The following is a 24,557-nucleotide window of genomic DNA, read 5'->3' on the forward strand; positions in this document are numbered from 1 at the left end:
GCCAAATCTGCATTCCAGGGATTGGTATACATGTCCCATGTGTTTGATTCCATCCACCCTATCTAACTTCTAAGTTTTAGAAAATGTGCATCGGTATTTAAATACTGCAACAGTGATCTAAGGAAAGACATAGTACAGTTATTTAAGAACATACCATAACATTAGATATCCCACTGATCACTGTTGCAGTATTGCATCCTTCCCTCCGTCCTCTTGATGTTTGTAATAGTCTCTGTGCACGTTGTGGACTGGGAGGGCAGCCCATCTCCAGGGCCTTCTGGCTTAAGATACTCTAAGGATCTTATGCTCCTACATCTGCTTCTGTACCCCTCTGCTCACTAGCTTAGACCATACATTGAACATACAAGCATATAGAAGTCTTTTTTTTTTTTTTTTGTCTTTGGTACCCCATCCAGATGGTGGGTTACTTCAGTGAGCTTAACCCATCGGTATTGGAATACTGTTATGGTACGTTCTTGCACAGCTGAACTATTCCATTCAGTGAGGACTTATTCATGTTCATGTAGTGACCATATTCGGAACTATTTATTGTGCCATCTGTAATGTTGGCAGAATGACTTGCTTTGTTACCTTACCCATTGCTTGCAAATGTTCCTGTAGTACTTGTGGTCTCTGTCTTCATTTTGATTGGTTTTCTCTTGAAATATTCTTACTGCATTTGGTATTACTTTTGTGAACCCATAGATAATTGTGTAAATATTTTTTTTTTAGGTTGTCACTTGCTGGAGAAGAAAAGAGATAATAGTTGACACACTGGTTCTTTCTACAGATGTTCTGTACAAGGACTGTCTGTATTTTGTTTGCACAAGCCTCGCGTGTTCTGACTGTTGATGCCTTCAGCTGAGATGCAGTTAACACCTTATTTAATAAGCATTGCCAGGACAAAAATGTTTATTGTAATAGTGGCAGCAACTTCTACTTTCTTGATTGAGCTAAATGGATCTTTTTATGGTGGTACTTATTCTACTATCTCTAAAAAGAGTGTATTTAGCCATTCAGATAACTGAATTAGAGGGACTGAGGTATGAGTTATCAGACTGAGGCATACAAAAGTGTCTATATCTTGTTGATAATGAGGTTAATTCCAGCTGTTTTTGTATACTGTATAAATTTGAGCAAGTTTTCACCAAACTAAAGCTACTGATTCTAAACAGACCAGTTTTCTCTTGCAGTAAGACTTCAAAATTTTGTCCACTTTGAAATGCATTATAGTAACCAATGAGCTGCAGAATCGTGAAACATGAGCTTGTATTATAGCTAATGTGTATGTATTTGGTCTGCTAATTACATGTCATAATTTCTATCTTTTGTGTGCAGTTTTAACCGTTTGGATCTCCCACCCTACAAGAGCTATGAACAATTGAAAGAGAAGCTGCTTTTTGCTATTGAGGAAACAGAAGGATTTGGGCAAGAATAATCACTGTACTGTTAAATCAGAATCATTGAATGGCATAGGTTCTGCACTTTTTTAAATCGTGCGTCTGCTTCTGTTATAAACATTGTCTTAAACCAGGCAAGGATTGTCTTCAAATGCAGGGTGTTCTTTCCATTGTCTTGTACAAGGACCAGTATATGTACATGAAGTTTAAATGCAGGCATGCTTTCATGTAATTGTAAAGCATAATTACTTGATATCAGTTTGAATCATTTCCTCATTGCTTGCTGACTCTGTAGCTCCTGGAAAATATGTAAATAGTCAGGTTTTCATGTCTGAATCTTCCACCTAATCAAAGCTATGTATGCAAAGCCACAAGACAGATTTTTTTTTTAATTTGTACAGCAGACAAATATCTTTGGAGTGATGAGAGTGTGTTCTACAATTAGTGCTTTTTTAACCTGAAACTGTAACAAGAAGCCCTGTGTGTAACTCTGAATCTGTCCAGAACCCCACAGAGAAGAGTTTGTATTTGGTGTTAGAAGAGAAAAAAATTGAATACACAACATACTGCATACAACAGGGTGAACTAAAACAATGTAGCACTTGCTTTGGTACAAGTATTTCTTCTAAAATTCTCAGCATTGCTTTAGTGGTTAACCTGGATGTGAGCATGCCTCTGTCTGCCTCATTCTTTATTGGGATTTTACCCTTTGGGAAAAAGATGCACTGAGGGAAGCACCTTTTTCCTTAAGTAGGGTGAGAATTGGGGACCATTATAACTAAAACAAATAGTATCTAAATGTGGTCACAGTGAGACACTGAGGTTTTGTTCCTGGCACAGTTTGAGGAAGCTAGTCTTTAAGTAGAAATGTGAGCATGTTAACCTCAGCATTTTACATGTCCTCTGAGAAGAGTAGTTGAGGAAAAAACTGTTGAAACAGCACTTCCAGAATATGAATCTGCTGCCGGGAAAACTAAGAAAAACATAGCTGTAGTTCAGATAATCTTCATGTTCATTATACTGTTATTTAGAGAGCAGGACATGGATAAACACATTTTTATGTATTGCTGACATTGTTGGTATGTCATAATTTACTAAATCTGACATGATTAGGTAGGGGTGATACTTTGTGTTGAGTACAGCAGAGAAAGCAAAGGGAGATAGAATTGGGGTTTAATACAGCTAACGTTATTTTAAGCTTCTAATTTTAAATTAAAAAAAACTCAGGTCAAGAGATTAGTACATTTTCTGCATAACTTGAGTATTTTAATCTATATAACTGGAATTTGTCATTTTTTTCAGTCTGTAATTGCTGTAGAAAAAAAATGAAATCTCAGAAACATTACTGTTAAACTACAGAGAACTATTAAGAAGCACCAGACTTGGGTACATTTTTAGCTTAAAAGTACATATTCAGAAGTAAGCTAACAATGTTTATGTGAGAAATGAATTTCCCTCATCTGTTTGCCTTATTGTAAAATATCTTTAGAACATGTTAAATTAATCTTGGGGAAGAATCACATCACAGTCTTCAATGTATATGGGGAAGGATGTTATTCACGTCACCCGTTTTCATTTTCAGTCAATTCTGCATCTGTAGTAATGGTGCTTTGGGGTAGTAGACACACAGTACAGTTGTTCACAGGTCACTTCATGTATATGTTTTTAGATATCAGGTTTTTCTTTCTGAGCACACAGATATGTGAAGTAAGCTTTCATGCTGCATTTCATGTAATGGTTGTCCTTTCTGTATATGTTGACAGTTTGTGAAAAACTTTTACAAGGATCTTTGAAATGGGTTAAATTTTCAATAATGTAAGTGGTTGTGTTCTGCTAAGGTAGTATTTTAGATCATCACTGCTGTCATTTTTAGGTTTTAATGAAAATCAGAACAGTGTTATGAGGTTTTGCATTACTGTTATCAAAATGAAAAAATATATAGTCCAGCTGTCATTTGTTTTAGCTAGTCAGTGGGACAGATGTCTATATATTCAGAAACACTCCTTTTGCACCCATTAGCCTAGCAGATGAAGAGGGAATGATGTATACAACTCAGTGCAGGAAAGGTGACCAGGTTGTGGAGATCAGAGTTGCATGAAAAGTGTGATCTTTTAAACCTTTCTTCCTTTAGGGAAATAGTTACATAGCAACTGAAATGAGTAATGCTTTAATTGTTGTAGCTCATCTTTCACACTACATAGCAAGTACTGTTGATGTAGAGTAAAATCTTAAGGCCTGGGTGACCAAAGTTTGATTAACTACTTTGGTGTTTGATGATACTGGCAAGAGAAGAATGGTTATACTTATCTTGGGGGAGGAAGGTTAACAGGAAGGACATAAAGTATCACAGTCCCTCAGAGGGGGGTTAGCAGTGCAGAGACTATCGTGTGGGAGCGGGCTTTCATCTCCCACAACCACTGCTTGGTGATGGCCTTCAAAAGCAGGTGTGCAGGAGCATGCACAGAGGAACATGTAGTGGGTCATGTAATACAGGAAGCTTCACCCTGCCTTAGAGGGTGGGATTAGGATAACAGAAAACACCCTCACTTTTAAGCAATGGCACAGGCAGCAATCATGGCTGCCTGTATGATGGATATCGCCATCTAGGTTTTCTGGGGTATTGTTCATCTTACAAAAGAATGGATGACCCAAGTCTGATAAGGGATGACTTAAATGTTCATCAGGTATAGGGCCAGAGATGAAATAAAAAGAAATGTTCACACTGCAATGTTTCTCATTGTGAAGACCATTTGAGTTCACCTCTCCAAAGGCTTATAAATGCAGTAATGTGTGTGTGTGTGTGTGTGGGGGGCGGCATTTCACTTATAGTGGTACCTATGGTAAACCAAAGAGTTCTCAAATCTCCATAGGGTTGTTGCATAGCCCCTTCTGTTGGCTTTTGTGAGCCTTGTAAATAGTGAAGGCTTCCTTCTCCTCTGCCGTTGCAATTGTTTCATAGTACTGCATTGGTGTTTGTGCTAACAGGGCTACCATTAGTACTTAAAAAGTGTAAATAAATGGATAATAGAAAAAGATAGAGATTTTTCTGTATAGTCAAAGTCTGTCTTTTTCACCTTACTTTGTGTCTGGTTTCAAAAGAAATCCTCTCTATTTCCATTGGTTGCATCTCTACTTTGCACCATTAAATCATGTGTAAATCAGTGTAGTCATTTTGTATGTTAAGATGTGGTCCACTGTTTTGTTTTCCTGTATCTGATTCTATTGTATCACAGTAGTTTAATGCCCACTGATGTAGAGGCAGAAATAAGATGTAAAGCTTTTTAACTGTTTAACCCTTGGTATGTGGTTGCAGGAAGCACTAGGGCACTTCCATACCTAAATCCTGTAGGGGGAGCATTAAGTGCCTAAAATGGTGGTGCATTTTTCTACTGTAGTGCAGAGCCTGGACCAAGATGGTGTATGCATCAGACCCATTTTGTTTTATTACCTGATTAAGATGGGACTATGGAAAACTCTTAAACTGTTCTTGAGTACCTCTCCTAGACAGCCATGGGCATGATTATGTTTTGCACTGTGCAATGAATCATTGTAGTATTTACAGAGAAATTTATTTTAATTACACAGCATTAGTAGACTGTGGGAAATAAACTGGGTGTAACATTGTGAGATAATGTACAGTACACAATAAAAATGGCTATAGACCTTGTTCTGTTAAGTATATGGATAGTGCTTACAGCTTTTAATTGTTAAATAATATAAAATATGTTTAAATTGTATAAATTTAACTTTAAAAATAAGGCTTTCTGCCCTATATTTTTTAAAATACAGATCAGCTCTACTTGAAATAGCCTGGACTCTAGTTTTATAGAGCCTGGCTGTTTTAATATTTTTATGGGTGAAATGATTAGTCCTTAATGGGGTCAATGCCTGTATCTATGTGTATATACTTTTGGATCTGGAAGGGATTTTTTTGTGTGTTTGGCCCCACAGTAATATTAATTTAAGGTAGGCATATTTAATTTGAGTCTAAACTGCTGTAGAGTGGAGAATGTATAACGTAAAGGGCTGGACATCCTGAGGACTGTGTTAGTCAAAGTTGTTATAATCATGCAAATAAAATATACAATTTATTGAAGGAAATTCACGTGTGCATTTTTTTATTACTTTTTAGAAACATGGCATTGTATAATTGACTACTACACAGCTGCAAGTAAGTTGTTCAGAAATTGTGAACATATTCTGACATAAATCCCATCTAGTTAAGAGTTATTAATGGACTCAAGCAGCACCACTGTGTTATTGATACATGGGACACTTTTGTTGTTTCTAAGTTGTGTGAGACCAAGAAAAAAAAATGCTGGATAGTCATTTCAATAGTAGGGCTATTAGTCATATTCTCACAGCTGAATGCACGTTTTACAACAAAGAAAGTGTCCCTGGACCATTAGTGTGTATTGGCTGCTCTCACAAGTGAAATATGATGCATTGGTGTTTACTGTAAAACATCTCCCATTTGCAGTATTAAAATCACAATTACTGCCATGAGTTATGTTCATGGCGCAGATATACAACTTGGTTGATCATTTAAACACATTTTTATCACCTAAAACTCAAGTTTCACACACTGCCTACCTATTAACAGTTTAATGACTTTGTCCCCCTTTTTATTTCTTTGAACCTTGTTTAATACCTAGAAAAAAAGTCTGTTTTTCTGGAGTCCTATTCCCACCTTCTGACAACTCTGATCCTAGTATGTTAGATTTCATTAATCCATGGTAGCTATGTGTAGGTTCCTCCCCTTCATGTACACATCACTGGTATTACTTTGTTGCACTCAGAAATTACATTGTGGTTGTTTATACAGTGATCCAGGCTTATCCCTGATCCAACACAGCAGCAATACCCCAGCACCATCATATACCTGCACCATCTCTCCAAAAATGTAATTAGCAGCACTGGTGTCGCATTTTAGTGGGTACCTGCTGACCGAATTCTAAATTGGTTTATGCACACAATAGTAGCACTACTGATACAAAAAAGTTAATCCACAAAAAAAATGTTTATGCTTCCTTTCTCATGTCAAAACATAAAGTTGTAGGTCTCTCTGCTTCAAAAGATTGTGATTTATTTAAAAAAAAAAATAAATTTGATGTTAAACTATTAAAGCATTTTTGGGGAGAGGCTAAATATGTGAAGTTACACCTCTGCCTTGCATACATAAAACTCCAAAATCCAGAAAGTGAACAGAGAAAAGGCCAAGGTGATGCTGATAGCTCCCTTCTGGTCCAGTTATCACTGGTTCTCCCCGATCATGGAAATGGTCAGGGAGAAATTTCAGGTGCTACCCACTTTATTGGATCATCTTACTCTGTACCTGGTGTCTCCGAGGTACTTGCCTGATGACATGTTTGGTACAGCCTGGAAGATTTTATTCTAATGTCATTCAGGCACAAGTATTCAAAGGACATGCTGAACATTATTGTAGAAAAGAGTAAACCAGACACAAGGAAATCCTGTGTGTCCATATGAAAGATGCATTCCATGTCGTACAAGACAAAGAATCAAAACTCAAAAGCATCAGCAGTGCCCCTGACTGGTTGGCTGCATGCCACAGGGAATCGATTTCCAACTGTGACCCAGGCAGCCAAAGTCCAACTAATGGCCTTGACACTGGAGGAACTAGGCGAGGAGGAGTGAAGGTGTGTGGGGATTAAGGATACCTAGAAGAGACTCCCTCTACTGTCATATTGCACACCCCTTCCCTACACCTTGCTGGCTGCATGCGTGCATGCATTAAGAATGGGGGAAACTAAAATGAAAAAACTCAAACCACTCCTGATGGCATGTAGATTGTTGGCTCACCCAGCTAATCTTTGCCCAGAGCTGGGAAAAATGGGGTGATTGGTCATGTATGGGATTGATTGAACGCAAAGGCAAAGTCTGCAAGAACAAAAAAAAAAACCCTGAAAACTGTCTGGTACTGATGCCAAGCCCTCTGCCATGACCCATTTGGAGGACAACATAGAGCTGCCTACTTGCACATCTGCTGGGGCTGTGCATATGTCTGGTACAAATGTAAAGGGAGAGATACAGTTGAGTATATCTGAAGAGTCCAGGGGAATTCCCTAGATTTTAGTTAGGAAAAATGTGCCTGATACCCTCATTGAATCTAGGCAGGGGTCTGAACCTCCTAGATTTGGCAAAGCAGATGTTACTTCCTTTAAAAAGGAAATAAAAGACCAGATATGTGGCTGCTTGGCTAAGGATCCTCCCAAAAAGTGGCAGGACTTTACTCAGGGGCTGTTTAATGCTTTTATGGCTCTGAAACCCCTACAGGGATTGTTTGTCCCTGCTGCTACTCCCTGGCCTTCTGCCTGAAGAGACATAGGGATTTTGATTCTTCTGATGAAGAGTTGGATTATGTTGAATTAAACCTTAACATATTCCTCACAGATAGTCTTCTTTGGCTCTGGGGTCTGATGGAGATTTTTTTTTGTTTGCGGACTCTCCTTTTGAGGATTTTTTTTTTTAAAACGTATTACATTTTAAAAACTGAACACACAGACAAACATTAAAAAAACATAACTGTATATTCATAAGGTCCATAACAAGTTTTTGTACAACAAACTAAACCATTAATACTTTTCCAGTAAGTTTTTGCCACAATAAATATTGAGTTCTTATTTTAACAGTTTGCAATTCTTTCTTGCATACAATCTTAGCTAAACAAATTCTGTAAAAGAAAAGGTAGTTTTACATTTCCAGGTTTTTGTAATAGCTTTCCTAGCTATAGCCAGTATAGACCAAAGGAGAGGCACTTGATTAGTTGGAATAGACTCTAGGATTGGGACATTAAGAATTTGTGACAACGCAGTTGTCTGACCACAATGCTTGAGCAAAATTTCTGAACTTCATCGTAAAGGAAGAATCTATTTTACATTCTCTTACTATATGAAACCAATCTGTATCAAGAACTTTACCACATCTCAATGTTTTTTTTTCTGATTTATAAATTAATGCAACTTTGTGAGGGGTTAAACTCTATGTAAGCAGTTCCAAGTATAAAGTTTGCAATAAAGTGATCTAGATATTTCTGGAGATTTTAAGGATAATTTTTTTCTGAAAATATTTCATTAACTTTTGTTGAATATGTCCAATAAGTCGAGTCAGGAATAATAAACTCAGTTCTTATAAACGTGTACATATATATATATATATATATATATATATATATATATATATGTGTGTATGTATATGTGTATATATATATATATAGAGAGAGAGAGAGAGGGATGAATAAGACTTGTTCTTGACTATATCACTATTAACACTGAAGAAAAATTCTAAAGTTTTTGCAGTAGAGTTTGTATGTTGATCTAGAGACTTTTATCATTAATGTATTCCTTCCAAATTTGTATACTCAACCAACTAATGTTTCTAAACTTTATCTGGCTAAAGGATAACCAGCTGAATGTGTTTTATTACCATTTAGAAACTGATACCAAAAATTAGATTATCTTTAAGATCTAACATTTTACTTAAATTGATTCCAAACATCCATTAGTATAGTCTCAGAGAAATAGTAAAATTAATTCCTTAACCATATAATTAGTTTTCACAAATCTCTTGAAAGTAAGAAGAATATAATTAACAAAAGGAATGGAAATGGAATTATTTCTATTATTCATACATAAATCTTCTAGAACCGAATGCATTTTATTAAAACCAGGTTGTAAATGAGAATCTACCGCAAATGTATTATTGGTAATTATTTTTTTTTTCATGTATTGATTTCCAGCTTGAAACATAAGAGGAATTTAGCCATTGAAATACTATTTTTGTAATGACAGACTTAACATATAATTCATTATTAGGGAAGCCTATGCCACATTCCTCCCAACTTTTTATATGCCAGTCAGAAGATGTCCTTGTTTTTGTGGATAACCTAAAAAGTTAAGAATAGAATTTGTATACTTTAAAATCTTTTTGGAAGGGAGCATGGTTAGGACTGCATGTAAAATAAATTTTTTGGCAAAATTATATTAATCAATGTAAGCTGTCTTCCATTGTAAAAAATGATTTATTCCAGTTAGTAATTAGTATATCAAATTATAATTCACCAAAACCAAATCTTTCCAACTAGATGTAATAGGAATTCTCAAATATTTAATTTGTGAATTTTCCCAAATAACCCTTAAACATGAAATATTTTCAAAATAGTTTATAGAGTTAACTATGTGCTCTATCGAAAAATCAGTATCACCACTCAGCAGAATATCATCAGCAAAAAGCTGAATTTTGGAAGTATAACTTTCATCCATTGAAAAACCTTTAATCATTCTATTAGACCTAATGTAATTTACAAAAGGTTCTATGGCCAAAGAAAATAAAGGAGACAGTCCTTGTTTTGTTCCATTCTCTATCTCAAAGAACTAGAGAAGAAGAAACCTATTTTAACAAGATAATGAATTATTATAGTTTTGTAATTAAATCTATAAACTCTAAGTAGGAATTATATTCTTTGAGCACTTTAAACAAAACTAACAAAAGTGTTATGTAAATCTAAAATTATAATTGAAAGTTCATTATTTTTATTAGCTATATCTATTAATGAAAATAGTTGTATGATATCTTGCACTCTTCTAGTAAATATAAAACCGGTTTGATCATCAATTAAATGTGGCACATCATTATTCAATCTTTTGCCAGTATAGACAAATATCTTATAGTCCACACTTAAAAAAGAAATGGGACAATAGAAAGAGCATTATTTTATGTCTTTATCTTGTTTTAAAATAAGTGAAATTAGAGAAAATCTCCAAGAGAGGAGAATATTTGACATAATTCTTCTTCAAAAGCTTTTTAATAATAGTTGAATATATTATCAGGAATTGTATACCTCCGGTATTATGCCATCCGTCCCAGAGGCCTTATTAGTTTTAAGATTTTTAATTTGTTCTGTTTTAACTTTCTGATCTCTAGTTAACTTGTATGTTTTCTGTCAGCTAAATTACTATTATCTAACACTGACTTATTACTATTTGTTCATAAGGATTTCTGAAACATTCTAATGTATCCTTTAGATCAATTGCTCTCATTCTTGTTCTCAGCTTTGTATGTGACCTCTCTAATATGATTCATACTGTTTAATCTCTTTGATCTAATAGTAATCATTGCAGATTTTTAGGGTTTATGGAATACGATTGCAATTTTAATTTTTCAAAATTTATTGAAATCTTATGAAGCATTTTGAGAGATCTGATTCAAAACTTTCAACTCAGAATTTGCAGATGTATCATTGGGTTTTAAGTTTGATTTTAATTTTATCTATATTTGATTGTAAAACATTTAACTTTGTCCCACTCTTTTCTTTTGCAAATATACAAACTTTTAATTCTACCATATAATTAAGCTTTTAACTAATCCCATAAAATAACACCTGTAACTTCACCACTACTGTTAAACTCCATAAATTTATTTAATTTATTTAAAAAACATTCATATTTGTTAAAACCATTAATTTTAATTATATATGCATGAATTCTGTGACAAATTATTAGGTTTAATTGTGATAGTTGAAGTAATTGCATTGTGGTCTGTCAAGGGACATATCAGTACTTCAATTTTAGAATATAATCCACTGGAAGTAAAAACATTATCAATGTTTGAGTACCAAATCTATTTGAATAGTGTGTATAATTAAGAGATTTTGCAAATCTTAAATCATAAATCTCTCATTCATCGAGCTAATAAAATTATCTAAATGTTAAGCAACTGAGGATAGTTTAGGGTTTTTATCATCCTTTGTTGATAAGGCACAAAATCACCAGCGATTAATGTTTCCCCTTTTGAATATAATGCTGGGATGTCTAAATAATTCCAGGAAGCCAGTAGGGATTGACAAACAAACATTTTTTTATTAAGCTCAACTACCACCAATCACAACGTACCTTTTTTTTAATCAAAATAGGTATTGACTGTCTTAGGTGTAACTAATGAATTTTTTCTAAAGAATGACTATCTCTCCTTTTTAATCTAAAATGAGAGCCCAGTGGAATTAAATCCTTTAATAACAATCTAAGTCATTTGGTCAATAGGCTTTATGTACTTTTAAGTATTTCATTAAACTGCCTCTCTGTTGGATTATTAAGCCCATTAATATTCAATGCAATTTATTTGTAAACTGATATCTTTAAAGATAAATAATTTAGATAAAATTATATTGTGGTTTAGAATCATAAACCAAATTTTAATAAAGCTTGTTATGGAAAAATATATTAACTCTACTGCTAAAAACTTCATTATAAAAATATTTATATTTCCTAACATGGAATAAAAAAATCCTGGTTTGATGATAGTCATACAAACCACTCACTAACAACTCCATTGCACTACTTAATGCCAATGCATTGCTGCTACTATTTAATATTAAATAGATAACACCATAAATTAAAATATATAAGCACACTCCTATTATAGATCCCATGCTTCTATAATATAAAGTGAATTCAATGTATCAGTTCTTTTGATAATTAAAATATATCAATCAGGCTAAGCGTATATAAAACTGCTAAATGTAAGCTTTATATTATCCATTATATCTTCTCACTAAATAGTTATAGAATTTGTTACTCAGCATATATTGGGGCCTTCTAAGAACACAAACACTCATAATATACCAGCTTATGTCTCATTTAAATGGTCAAAATATGTCTTAATCAAATAACCTATGGTGTGCTAAAACCAAGGTTTAAGATATGGTCAGTTCAAACTTGTTAAGCATTTCAAATTGTGATTTATTGCATCTATAATAAACTTAAGACACTCAAATATTTCATCATAGTGATGTTTTGTATTATAACATTTTGTCTCCTTTTTCATTCTTTAGGCTTACCATATTGTTAATCATATAAAATGTAAAGACTAAGCACCAATAAGAATATATTTTTCCTAGTACCTTATGCAGTTTGAATAATACCAGTGTCTAATATCTAGAATATTTAATAGCATAATGCATAAGGTAAAGCAAAAAGCAGCTTAGAACCAACAAAACAAGGAATAGGAAAAAATGTTCTGTAAAGCAGTATGTAAGGAGTCAGTAGTATTGTAAATGAGCGCTTTCATTCTTTTATTTTACACCAAGAACTTCAGATTTGAATACTGAGTCAAGTTTCCACATTTAAAAACCATACCAAACCAATCATGTTCAAAGCAACCAATCCCCAGCCACCTTCAATTAGTCGATGTTCAAAGAAATTTAAAGAAATGCAACTAAAAACTAAAACCATAAGAATTTAAATGTGTTTACATAACTATATACGTCAAGAGCTGTTTGTTTAATGTTTTATAAACTCTGTGCTTGCAAAAAAACATTTTATATTCACATACTCGTTCAGACCAGGAAATGTATTAGTGTTAAGCTTGATCTGCCATACAGACTCTTTGCACTGTAATAGTACTTAGTTGCCACAGAAGTTGTTCATTTCAACAGAGTCAGAAGAGAATGTGTAAGAGGAGGTATATAGACTCCCCTTCGGCATCTCTCACAGAAGATACCAATTTTGATGAGGAGGAAGAATCCCCCTGATTGCTACCTGATGTATCCTTTGGGGACATTTTGGAAATCCTCAAACAGAAAGGCGGCTGGTCCTCCCAAACTCCTCCTCCTCCTCCTGAGGAAATCTGTGTTCCTGGAGACTTTTGAGAATGGCTCATCTAAGTCTTGAGTGACCCCCCCCCCCCCCGGCAGATGAACTTATTGACTTGGTTACCTGCCAGGCTTTGAAGGAACTGGACACTGTCGAGCCCATCCCCAAGCACCCAGATAAGTTCTTACTTACCCCTTCAAATAGACCTCACTATAGCAAAAGGGGATCCCAGTTGATGCCATAGTTTAGATGGTGGCCACTAAGAAGGAGCTAGCAGAACAAAGTTCCTCTGTCCATCCACCGAACAGGGAGGCCAGAGCGATGGACATATTTGGAAAGTGCATATAAACCTCAGCCACATTTGCACTGAGGTTGTTAAAACTGCCTGACACATTTTACTCAGAGAGAGAGATTTGATCGAGCTTTTGAACTCTGAGTCCATGTTTGCGAAGGATCTTAAGAAGGTTTCTCCTCAGCTGGCTACTCTTTTGTCCATTGCCAATTCTTTGATGAGGCTGATCTCCCATATAGCAGAGGGTGCCTCACGAGCAGCCGATTTGGGCATAGCCATTAGGAGACATACCTGGATATGGCAATGTGCCTTCATGGAACCCTTCAAGGCGTCCTTTAATGCCCCCTTTGATGGCTCTTCCCATTTGGGGCGTCAGTGAAAGATGCTCTCGGTTGGCCAACAGACTCAGCAGGTCCATCTTGAGTCCTCACAAATGGACCCTGAACCCGTCAGTGGCAAGGCAAATCTTTGACCATTGGGGTCAACCATTCTGTGACCTTTTTCTTCACCACTCAACTGCGAATACAGCAATTACTTTGCCCTGATCCCCACATCAGGGAGTCACCCAGGGATGCTGTTCATGATTGGCCTCCGGACCTCCTCTATGCTTACCCTCCTAGTCCCCTAAAACCCAAAGTCCTACAGAAAGCTTGTTGCCTGAAGACCCCTCTCGTCCTCAGTGCCCCTTTCTGGCCTTGTCAGGCATAGTTCTCCTTCCTAAGGTCACATCTGAAGTGTCCACCTAGGATACTAGATCCCACTCTGGATCTCATTTCCCATCCCTTAGGGCTTCTACTTCCCAATCTCTGGACCCTTCATCTAACCACATGGTTTCTCTAATTCCAGTAATCCTTTTTTAGTCCAGGCTTCCTTTCCTGGTGAGGAGCGTTATTTTGGTTTCTCAAAAGATATCTACAAAGAAAGCGTATTCTAGTAAATGGAAAGGGCTTTCTATTTGGGCAAGACAACAGAATCTGGATCCGTTTTCAGCCCCTGTTCCTGATATTTTGCTGCTCTTGTCTTCCCTTTTTCAGGATGGGGTGATTTTTTTCTACCATTAAGCTCCAGGTGGCTACTATCTCTAATTTCTGTATCAACAGTAAGCATACATTTTCTTCCAAATTGTGCAAAGCCTTTCTGAAAGGAGTTTCTCCTCTTAGATCTCCTATTAAGGATCTGTCCCCCCATGGGATTTGAACTTGGTGCTGCAGTTCCTAATGCAGAAACCTTTTGAACCAGCTGGTTCATGTGATATTAAATTCCTTTCCTGGAAGGTGGCCTTTTTAGTGGCCATTACATCTGCCAAGAAGGTCTCAGAACTTCAGGTGCTGTGCATTAAGCCTTCATTCATGATCTTTCACAAGGACAGGGTGTCCCTTAGAATAAATCCTTCCTTTCTCCCTAAAGTGACCTCGGAAGCTAATCTCAATCAGTCGATCAATTCAACTACCAGTCTTCTTCCCTCATTATTCTAATAAAGGAGAATATATTTTGTATTGTTTAGACATTCACAGGCAGTTATGTTTTTATCTAAAAAGAACTGAGGAATTTAGAAGGTCAGACCAAGTCTATGTGAACTTCTTTCAGAACAGAAAGGGCCAAGCAGTTTCCAAAGTGACTGTTTCCAGGTGGATTACTAGTTGTATTTCCTTCATTTATGCTAGTAGGCATTTAGAATTATCCAGACCAGTTAAGGCCCACTCTAATAGGTCTGTTGCTACGTCATCAGTCTTCTTGGCTAGACTTCACCTTGATGAGATTTGTGCTGCTGCGACTTGGTCTAATCCTAACACTTTCATTTCACACTACAAATTGTACTTGGTGTCTAGGAACAGGGCTTAATTTGGTTCCTCCATGCTCAGACATATTCTTCCTTGAGGTGACCCAGGATACATAGTAGTTGGGGACTCTGACCCATCTCTGATGAATAATGACAAGGATAGCATCAGATAGAGTTTTGTACTTAACATAACTTGACATCTCTGCTGTCCAGTGTCATTATTCATCACATTCCTGCCCTCCTTACCCCCTTCCTTCTGGGGATTCTGGCGAGGCTGGCATGGCTTGTATTTGGTGAAAAGTTAATTTTTGGTCTTCTGTTCCAATTGGTTCCTGCTTTTCAACTAATGTAGCAAACTCAATATGGGGGTTAGAAGGTAGCAAAGTATTATAGGAAGAAGTGGAGCTTGAGCTCTGGATCTGAGAAGTTTCCTGTTTGGATCCGAGGTCAGATCGAAGACCCATCTGTGATGAATAATGTCACTGGATAACACAGATGCCAAGTTATGGTAAGTGCATAACTCATTTTTTAAGTATGTCAGATCTTTATGGTGAGACTTTTCTTTCAGGTAAGAAAACATTCCATAGAATCAGATGGGAATAGCTACCCCATGTGTCATAAACTTCCTTTAGATTTAAAGTGTTGTGTGTTGACCCTGTATGAATCCATCCACAAGGCTTAGATGCAATGTGGTGTTTTCACTTTCCTCTGAAATTTTTACAGAGACATGACAGAGGTGACCTTTGTCCCTTCCATCTGTTCATATTTGTCCTTAAATTGCAGATCTGATGTCAGTTTTCATTCATTCCTTAACAACTGGGTTCGGATCTGACCCTCTAATCCGACTCTGCTGTTACTTTAGCTTGTAGCCACTAAAAAGCTTTCAAGTGCCTCCTTTACCCATAATGCACCAACACCCAACATACCTCAGATCTCATTTGCTGCTTTCGTGTTTGCACGTAGTCACCTTGAGCTCTCAAGTGTTTCAGTAGAGTGAGACATAAGTTTTTCTTTCTTTTTTCTTAAAAGATATTAATTTTTTCCATCAATAAATCTTCCCTTTTTACACTTAGTGTAATCTTATTAACATAGTTTGTAAGCTCTTCTTTCCCCTTTCCCTCTTGCATGTTTCTAGTTCAGTTCTAATTACCATCGCTGGTATTTTTTCTCTATTTCTACTTTTGCTTGTTTGTTTGTCAAAAAAAACTTCTTTCTACTGTTTTTATTTTATTAGTTTCAAAATGTCTGAAAAGTGTCCTCCTGGCTGTAGAAAGTGCCAGAAATGCTGGCACAAGTTGCCTTTTTCTGATGCACACTTTGTGTGTATACTGTTTAGATCCAGACCATCTGCAGGTAGATTGTTCCATCTGTAAGGCCTTCAACCCGCAAGTGATCATGGATAGGAAGAATAAAGTAACCCTGAAAGGATAGTTAGTCATCTTTTTCAGAGGCTATTTCTGGAGCTCAAACCCCCCCCAAATGTAAGGTAAAGTAGCCTTCAAGGCCTTGGGGATCCTCTACTTTCTCATTGGATCCTACCTCAGAACCACTATGGCAAAAGCATAAGTTAGATCCAAAGACTGCTGCAGCTGAGCTAGCATTGGAGTTGTCAAAGGCTTCCTCAGATCCTAGCTCTTCGGATCCGAAGCCTTTGCTCAGGACCCAAGTATTCTCCATCCATACACCCGATACTCTGTAGTGTATCTTCCCCTAATCTTGAATCCTGCTGGCACTCTAGGTCCCAATCAGTCGTTGCTTCTTCTTCTTCCAGTAGTGTGACCAAGGCTGATGTGGACAGAATGATGAGCAAGTTTCTCTCGATGCAGGTTCAGATGGCAGTTCTCCCGACTCATAACCTTTCGGGTCAGGAAGCCCTTGATCTGATGTTAGTTTCCATTCCTCAACAGATGGGTTTGGATCCGACTCTGTCGTTACAGTAGCTTGTGGCCACCAACATACTCTCGCTCCTTTCATACTCATAATGCACTATGCTTAACATACCTCAGATCTTGTTTTCCTTTCACGTCAATCCATGGTCGCATTTGCTCTTGATCTACTTCATTGAGATAAGTAATGTTTTTCAAATCTACTCTTCAATCACTTAGCTTTTGGTAACTTTCATTTTTCACTAAAAGGTTTACTGTTTTTCCTGATTGTCACCTTTATATACTCTTCTACACCTTGATACACTAGATAGTGTAGTCTTGCTACCATTGTTGTTAGGCCTTGCCTACCCTGGTTATTTTCTGATTTTGTAGTTAAACTTTCTCCCTTTAACCAGAAAAAATCTGCTGGCTTGTTTCTCTGACTTTTCACTTGTGGCAGTATTTAGATGGTCACTGTCTAGATATTTAAGGTAGAAATTTTTAAACTTTTGTTAATATCTGGTTTAAAAGTTTTCACCTTTAACAATGTCTGATAAAGGCTTCAAAAGATATGAAAAGTATGGGCACAAGATGACTTTTTCGGATGTCTTCCCTTTGTGTGTTTACTGTTTTGGGTATAAGCACCTGGACCAAGACTGTGACATGGGCAGTGGGTTCAACCCTAGAGCTTTGACAGAAAGAAACAAGTTGATATTAAAGGTTTATTGTCAACTCCTTTCTCTCAGGCCACCTCTGGAGTTCAATCTCCCAAGGCAAAGCCCAAGGACCCTTCAAAATGGTCCAGATCTTCAGGTTCAACTGCATGTACTTCATCAGGACCAAAGAAAAAGTCAAAATCAGATCCGTCTCTGAGATACGACCATCCTCGGATCGGATCAGATATATTTAAGTCCTACCTCCGATCCGACAAAATGTACTATGGATCTGAAGTTCCCGGGTCCTAAACCATTGCCATGTAGTATGTATTCACCCAGCATGCTCTCCCCTTTTTCACAGCTGCACTCTTTCTCCTTCAGTTGTGTCCTGTCATTCCTCCAGAAGTCTCATTGAGGCAGATGTAGAAAGGATGATGAGATTCTTCATGGAGCAATTTCAGAAGGGAGTACTCATGGTTCCTACCCCTTCGGGTCAAGAACACCATCCATCTACTACTCTACTGATAACTCATTCTCTGACCCAACCTGTAGTGTTAAGATTCCTCAGATCCGAGCGTTCTTGGTCCTTCTGGGTCAAATCCAAAGGGAGCATTGTGTTCAGACCTGACATCTTTGGATCCAGTTGCCTCTCAGAGCCAAAGTTTCCAGGTCGGATCTAAGGGAATAGGATCAAGGTTTTTGGAACCATCTCTTCTCAGAGCTTTGGCTTTGGGCAGCTCAGCTCCCTCCTCCTCCTCAGGTGGAAAGCTGTCAGAGCAGAGGGAAGTGGCGGCCCAGTAACTCACTTTCTCAGCTCTGTTAACTTCCTTCTCTCCTGAATGGTCTACTTTTGAGGTTATGAGGAGGGTTTTCTCTACTTCTGCAGGTCAGAAGGGTCCTTCCCCCTTGGATCCATCCTCAACATCTCAGGTGACATTGAACCATGATTCTCAGAATTCTACTCCATGGGGGCATCCAGCCCAAAGCTTCCAGACCACCCAGCTGGCTATTGTCATCTCTTCTGATACTTCTCCAGATCATCCCACCAAAGAAGCTCCTAGGAAGAGGGCATGCAAGAGGAGGCACTTGGACTCTTCCCCCAGGAGTCTGCCACTGAGGATACCGACTCAGAGAGAAAGGTCTCACAAATCCACAACTAATGACATCTCATTTGGAGACATCCTTAAAAAGAAGGGTGGGTTGTCTGCCTAAAACCCAACTCCTGAGGAGTAGGTATTTCTGGAAGCTTTTGGAACTGGCTTATCTACCTCATGGGTTACTCTGCCTGCTGATGAACTTATTGATTTGGTTTCTAAGTGGGTATGAAAAGAACCTGATATGATTGAGCTGTTCCACAAGAGACCAGAGAGGACTCTGGCTTCACCGGTAGGAAGAAAACACTGGAGAAAAGGGATACCAGCTGATGCAATGGTCATGACAGCATCTACAAAGAAGGAACTCATAGAACAGAGTTCCACTGTCTATCCTTCTAATAGAGAATCTAGGGCACTGGACAGGTTTGGGAAGCGAGTTTATCCTTCAACATTTGCTGTCCAATCGCCGAACTACTTGGCACACTTCAAACTGCAAAGGGACTTGATTAAGGAACTTTCAAACTCCCTTTCAGGGGCCACTACTGTGGAGGCTTAAACTTGTGGCCTCACAGTTGGCACCCCTTCAATCTATTGCAAATTAGTCCATGAGGCTCATCTTGCATGCTGCAGAAGATGCCTCAAGGGCCACGGGTTCAGGTATTTCCATCTGGAGGCATGCCTGGATGTGCCTGTGTGACTTTACAGAGCCCTTCAAGTCATCTTTTGTCAATGCTCCCTTTGATGGTATTTTGGCCCCACAGTAAAAGACACAGGCTCCAGGTGTGAGAAAGATGGAAAGATGCTGTCTGCAGTGGGCATACATTTTTTGACCCCTCAATGGACCTTTTTCAGGAATCAACGTGGAGGTTGAGATTGTGGTTCAAGAAGTGTCTGGGTCCTCTCCAGGACACACGTGGAGGTAGTTCCCCCAGAGGTAGAGGGGGAGTGGTTATGGCAGAAGATGCCCCCGTGGCAGACGAGGCCCACAAAACCAAAGGTCTACAGATGCATTTTCCAACAGACCCTTTCAGCAATCCTGAAAGGAGGCCCAATTGCCTTTCTCTGGTGGTAGCCGGAGGTCATTTATCTCTGAACCAGGAATCCAAGCTAAACATATCAAAGGACACTTGGGTTCAGAGAATCATTTCCAGAGGTTATATTGTTCCCTTTTTCCTATCACCTCCATTGCCCAAGAAAATCCACTGTGTTTCATCCAGTCAGAGGGAAGTAGCAGCACTAGAAAGCCAAAAGCTGCTAGAAAAAACGTCATCAAAGAGGCCCCCTCAGACCAAATAGAATCTGGAACTTACTCAAGATTCTGTAGTGCCAAAGAAGACGGGACTGGAGACCAGTTTTAGATCTCAGTGTGTTGAACAAACTGATTCAACACACCAAGTTCTGGATGGTCACAGTTCAGTCCATTCTGCCATTTCTGAGCAAGGACGACTGGATGTGCTTGATAGGCCTTCAGGGATGTGTATTATCACATAAAAATGAACAGGCAATTCAGAAGGTACTTACTCTCCTGGCTGGGAGCCAATCATTACCAGTTCAGAGCACTGCCCTTCGGGCTCACGACAGCCCCCAGGGTGTTCAAGTGTATGGCAGTAGTAGCAGCTGACTTGACACTGCAGAGATTCCAGGTGTTTCCATACTTAGATGACTAGCTCATTACCGCTCTGACCAGTTATCACCTAGTGCAAACACAACACTGTGTTGCAGACTTGTTCACATCTTGGAATAACCATCAGTTACAACAAGTCACTATTATAGCCAGCTCAGACATTGGAATTCATAAGAGCAGTGTTCAACACAGTATGTATGGTAGCATCTTTTCCTCTTTCGAGAGTACAAACAATAAGAAATCAGGTCAAGAAAATAATTTGCAGTACCAAAATTTCAGCCAGGTTGATTCTACAAGCCCTGGGATCAATGTCAACATCAATAGTTCCTTTAGCAAGATATCACATGAGAATTCTGCAGTGGATGCTACAAGCACAATGGTCAGTTCTTTCTCAGCCCATGTTGGCAAAGATAATAATACAGGTATGCAAATGGTATCTTTCCTGGTAGATGCAGTCACGACTGTTACAGGGTCATCCTTTCATTCTCCCTCAGCCCGAGGCCATAGTGACCATGGGCGTTTCCAAGATTGGGTGTGGGGAGGGGGGGGGCATTTTCTGGGGAAGACGGTCCAAAGCACTTCATCCCTCCAAAGAGGCCAACTTGCACATCAATGTTCTGGAAATGAGAGCGAGGCTTTGGCATTGCAAGCATTCCAAAACTCTGTCCCTGTTGGAGTAATTGCAGTCCAAACAGACACCATGCCAGCAGTTTGGTACATCAACAAACAGGCGGGACCATATTTTACCCCCTGTGTCAAGATGCCGTAAGGGTGTGGCAAAGGGAGATTTCTTCTGGTCACTTTCTAATTGCAATGCATATTCTGGAGAAGTCCAATGTGATAGCAGGCAACTGAGTAAGTACATCTTGCTACATCATGAGTGGCCTCTCAACAACAATGTGAAGGACATGTTTTTTTGTCAGTGGGACCAGCCGTGCTGTAGTCTTTTTGCATCTCCTCTAAACAAGTGCAGCAGCTTCTTTGTAATCCCCTCTCCAGGGAAGTCACCAAGGGATGCTCTACACCATGATCGGCCCCCTGGTCTTCTGTACACTTATCCCTGACTCCTTTAATTCTCAAATTCCTTCAGAAAGCAGCCAGGTTGAAGAGCAAAGTCATATTTATTGCACATTACTAGCCTCAACAAATTTGGTTCCCCTTCCTTTGGCCTCATCATCTGTGCCCACCTTGGTTTCTGGATCCAGCTCCAGACTTTGTCTCACCCGATAGACATGGTTCACTCAGACATCTCAAATCTCAAACTGACTTACATGGTTTGTCCAATTCCATTAATACCCAGTCAACCTATGCTCTCTTTGCTTGTATGTTGTATACTGTTCTCTTCCCATAAACCTTCTACAAGGAAACTCTGCAGAAGTAAATGGAAAAGATTTGTTTATTGGGCAGGGCAGAATCAGGTAGACCACTTCTCAACCCCGATTCATTCTGTTGAATTTTTAGCGAGTTTATTTAATGAGGGTGCTAGTTCATCAACTGTCAAAGTTCAACCTGCAACTATCTCTAACTTCCATGTGGGGTTTCAGAATTCCTCCCTGGCTTCCTCTAAACTCTGCAAAGCCTTTTTGAAAGGTAACCTTCTACTTAAACCTCCTCATAAAAAGCCTATACTACCATGGGATTTAAATTAGGTACTGCAAGCCTTAACACAATCCCCCCTTGAACCTGCAGCTAAATGTGATTTAAAATTTTTGACCTGGAAAACTGTCTTTTTAGTTGCAATCACATCTGCAAAAAGGATTTCAGAACTTCAAGCATTATCTTCTAAGCCCCCATACTTGTTTTTCCACAAGGATAGGGTCACCTTACATACCAATGTTTCCATGCTACCTAAAGTGGTGTCAGAATCCAACATTAATCAAGTCATTAACCTGCTAGTATTCTTCCCAAACTTTACAAATAAAGGTGTATATGTGCTGCACTTTCTGGATGTTCTTTGACAATTGTGTTTCTACCTGCACAGAATTAAAGAAGTTAGAAAGACTTTTTTTCCTTTGCACATAAGTTGGGTGAATCAGTTACAAAGGTAACTCTAGCTAGATGGTTGACTGACTGCATTTTGTCTACAGCAAATTGAATCTCCCCTTACTAAAACCATTAAAGGCTCATTTGACCAGATCTATGGCTACTTCAACTGTATTCCAGTGTAGAGCATCCATGGATGATATATGTGTGGCTGCAACTTGGTCAAATCCTCATACCTTTATCATTCATTACAGACCAGATCTGGTCTCTTGGGGAAGAGCAGCCCTTGGCTCAACCATACTCAGGAATATCCTTCCTTAGAGTCCTCCCAGGAATTCAGGTAGCTGGGGACCTTGTCCCATCTGTTGAGGAATGAATGAAAATTGACAACATCAGACAAAGAAATTATGTACTTACCATAACGTTCCATCTGTGTTGTCCATTTTCATTCTTCCAAAACAAAAGAAGTTCCGGAGAATTAAGTGCCTTACAAGAAAGCAGCAATAATATCCAAAATACAACAAGAAAGGCACAAACATGGCTAGAGTTGTAGTTTATTCAGAGTAAGCGCTTTCACGTTTAAATGACGCTTCCTTAGACTTCATAAGCATTCCATCTCAATTTCCATTTGGAGACATCCTTAAACAAGAAGGGTGGGTGGTCTGCTCAAAACCCAACTCCTGAGAGAGTCAGTATTTTCTAGAGAAGCTTTTGAACTGGCTTATCTACCCCTCATGGCTACTTCTGCCTGCTGATGAACTTATTGATTTGGTTTCTAAGTGGGTATGGAAGGAACCTGATATGATTGAGGCTGTCAGTCCCCAAGAGACCAGACAGGATTCTGGCTCCATTCGGTAGGAAGAGAGACACTGGAGAAAAAGGGATACCAAGCTGATGCAATGGTCATGACAGCAGCTACAAAGAAGGGAACTCATAGAACAGAGTTCCAACGTCCATCCTTCTAATAGAGAATCTAGGGCACTGGACCAGATTTGGGAGCTAGTTAGCTTATGCCTTCAGTGACATTTGCTGTCCAATCACTGAACTACTTGGCACACTTCATGAGACTGCAAAGGGAGTTAATTAAGAAACTTTCAAACTCCCTTTCAGGGACCAATACTGCAAAGGCTCAAACTTCTGTAGCCTCACAGTTGGGTACCCTTCAATCTATTGTAAATTTGTCCATGAGGCTCATCTTGCATGCTGCAGAAGGTGCCTTGCAGGCAGTGGGTTCAGGTATTTCCATCAGGAGGCATGCCTGGATGTGCCTGTGTGATTTTGCAGAGCCCTTCAAGTCATCATTCATCAATGCTCCCTATGATGGCTCTTCCTGGTTTGGCCCCACTGTAAAAGACACACTCTCCAGGTGTGAGGGAAGATGGGAAAGAACTGCTGCTCTGCAGTAGGGTATACATTTTTGGCCCCTCAAATGGATGCTTTTTTCAGGAATCCAATGAGGAGGTTGAAGATCTGGTTCAGGAAGCGTCTGGGTCCTTTCCAGGACATGCGTGAGGGCAGTTTCCCCAGAGGCAGAAGGGGGAGTGATAATGGTAGAAGATGGCCCCATGGCAGAGGAGGCCCACAAAACTGAGGGTCTAGAGATATATTTTCTGAGAGACCCTTTCAAAGCACAATCCCTGAAAGGGAGGCCCAATTGCCTTTCTCTGGTGCAGTTAGCCGGAGGTCATTGCCCTACTGAACCAGGAAGCCACAAAGCATATAACATATCAAAGGACACTTAGGTGCAGAGAATTATTTCCAGAGGTTATATTATTCCCTTTTTTTCCCTATCACCTCCATTACCCAAAGAAAATCCACTGATGTTTCCATCCAGTCAGAGGGAAGTAGCAGCCTTTAGAAAGCTCCAAAGTTGCTAGATAGAATGTCATCCAAGAGGTCCCCCAGACCAAAGAGAATCCAGGAACTTACTCCAAGATTCTTTGAAGTGCCAAAGACCTTGGGGGACTGAAGACCTGTTTTTTGGAGATCTCAGTGTGTTAAACAAATCACCCAGTTGGACACCAAGTTCCAGATGGTCACAGTTTAGTCCATTCTGCCATTTCTGAGCAAGGACGACTGGATGTGCTTGATGAGCCCTTTCAGGGATAGTATTATCACACAAAAATGAACAGGCAATTCAGAAGGTATTTCTACTCTTCTGGCTGGGAGCCAGTGGCCATTGCCAGTCTCAGAGCACTGCCCTTTGGGCTCAATGACAGCCCCCAGGGTGTTCACCAAGTGTATGGCAGTAGAG

At 38.8% G+C, this 24,557-nt stretch overlaps 1 protein-coding gene across 4 annotated transcripts in view; it reads left to right on the plus strand.

Moving 5' to 3' along the window:
* ITCH (itchy E3 ubiquitin protein ligase) overlaps positions 1 to 5,501 on the plus strand; it is a 2,580,358-nt gene extending 2,574,857 nt beyond the window's left edge. For all 4 annotated transcript variants that reach the window (XM_044090275.1, XM_044090277.1, XM_044090278.1 and 1 more), the window contains exon 24: positions 1,339 to 5,501. In XM_044090275.1, coding sequence (XP_043946210.1) covers positions 1,339 to 1,438 — 100 coding nt within the window. In that variant the 3' untranslated portion in view covers positions 1,439 to 5,501. The remainder of the gene's footprint in view (positions 1 to 1,338) is intronic.
* The last annotated feature ends 19,056 nt before the right edge of the window (positions 5,502 to 24,557 follow it).

Source organism: Protopterus annectens, chromosome 12.part0 (genome assembly GCF_019279795.1).
Source record: "Protopterus annectens isolate FY-2018-M chromosome 12.part0, PAN1.0, whole genome shotgun sequence".
NCBI lineage: Eukaryota > Metazoa > Chordata > Ceratodontiformes > Protopteridae > Protopterus > Protopterus annectens.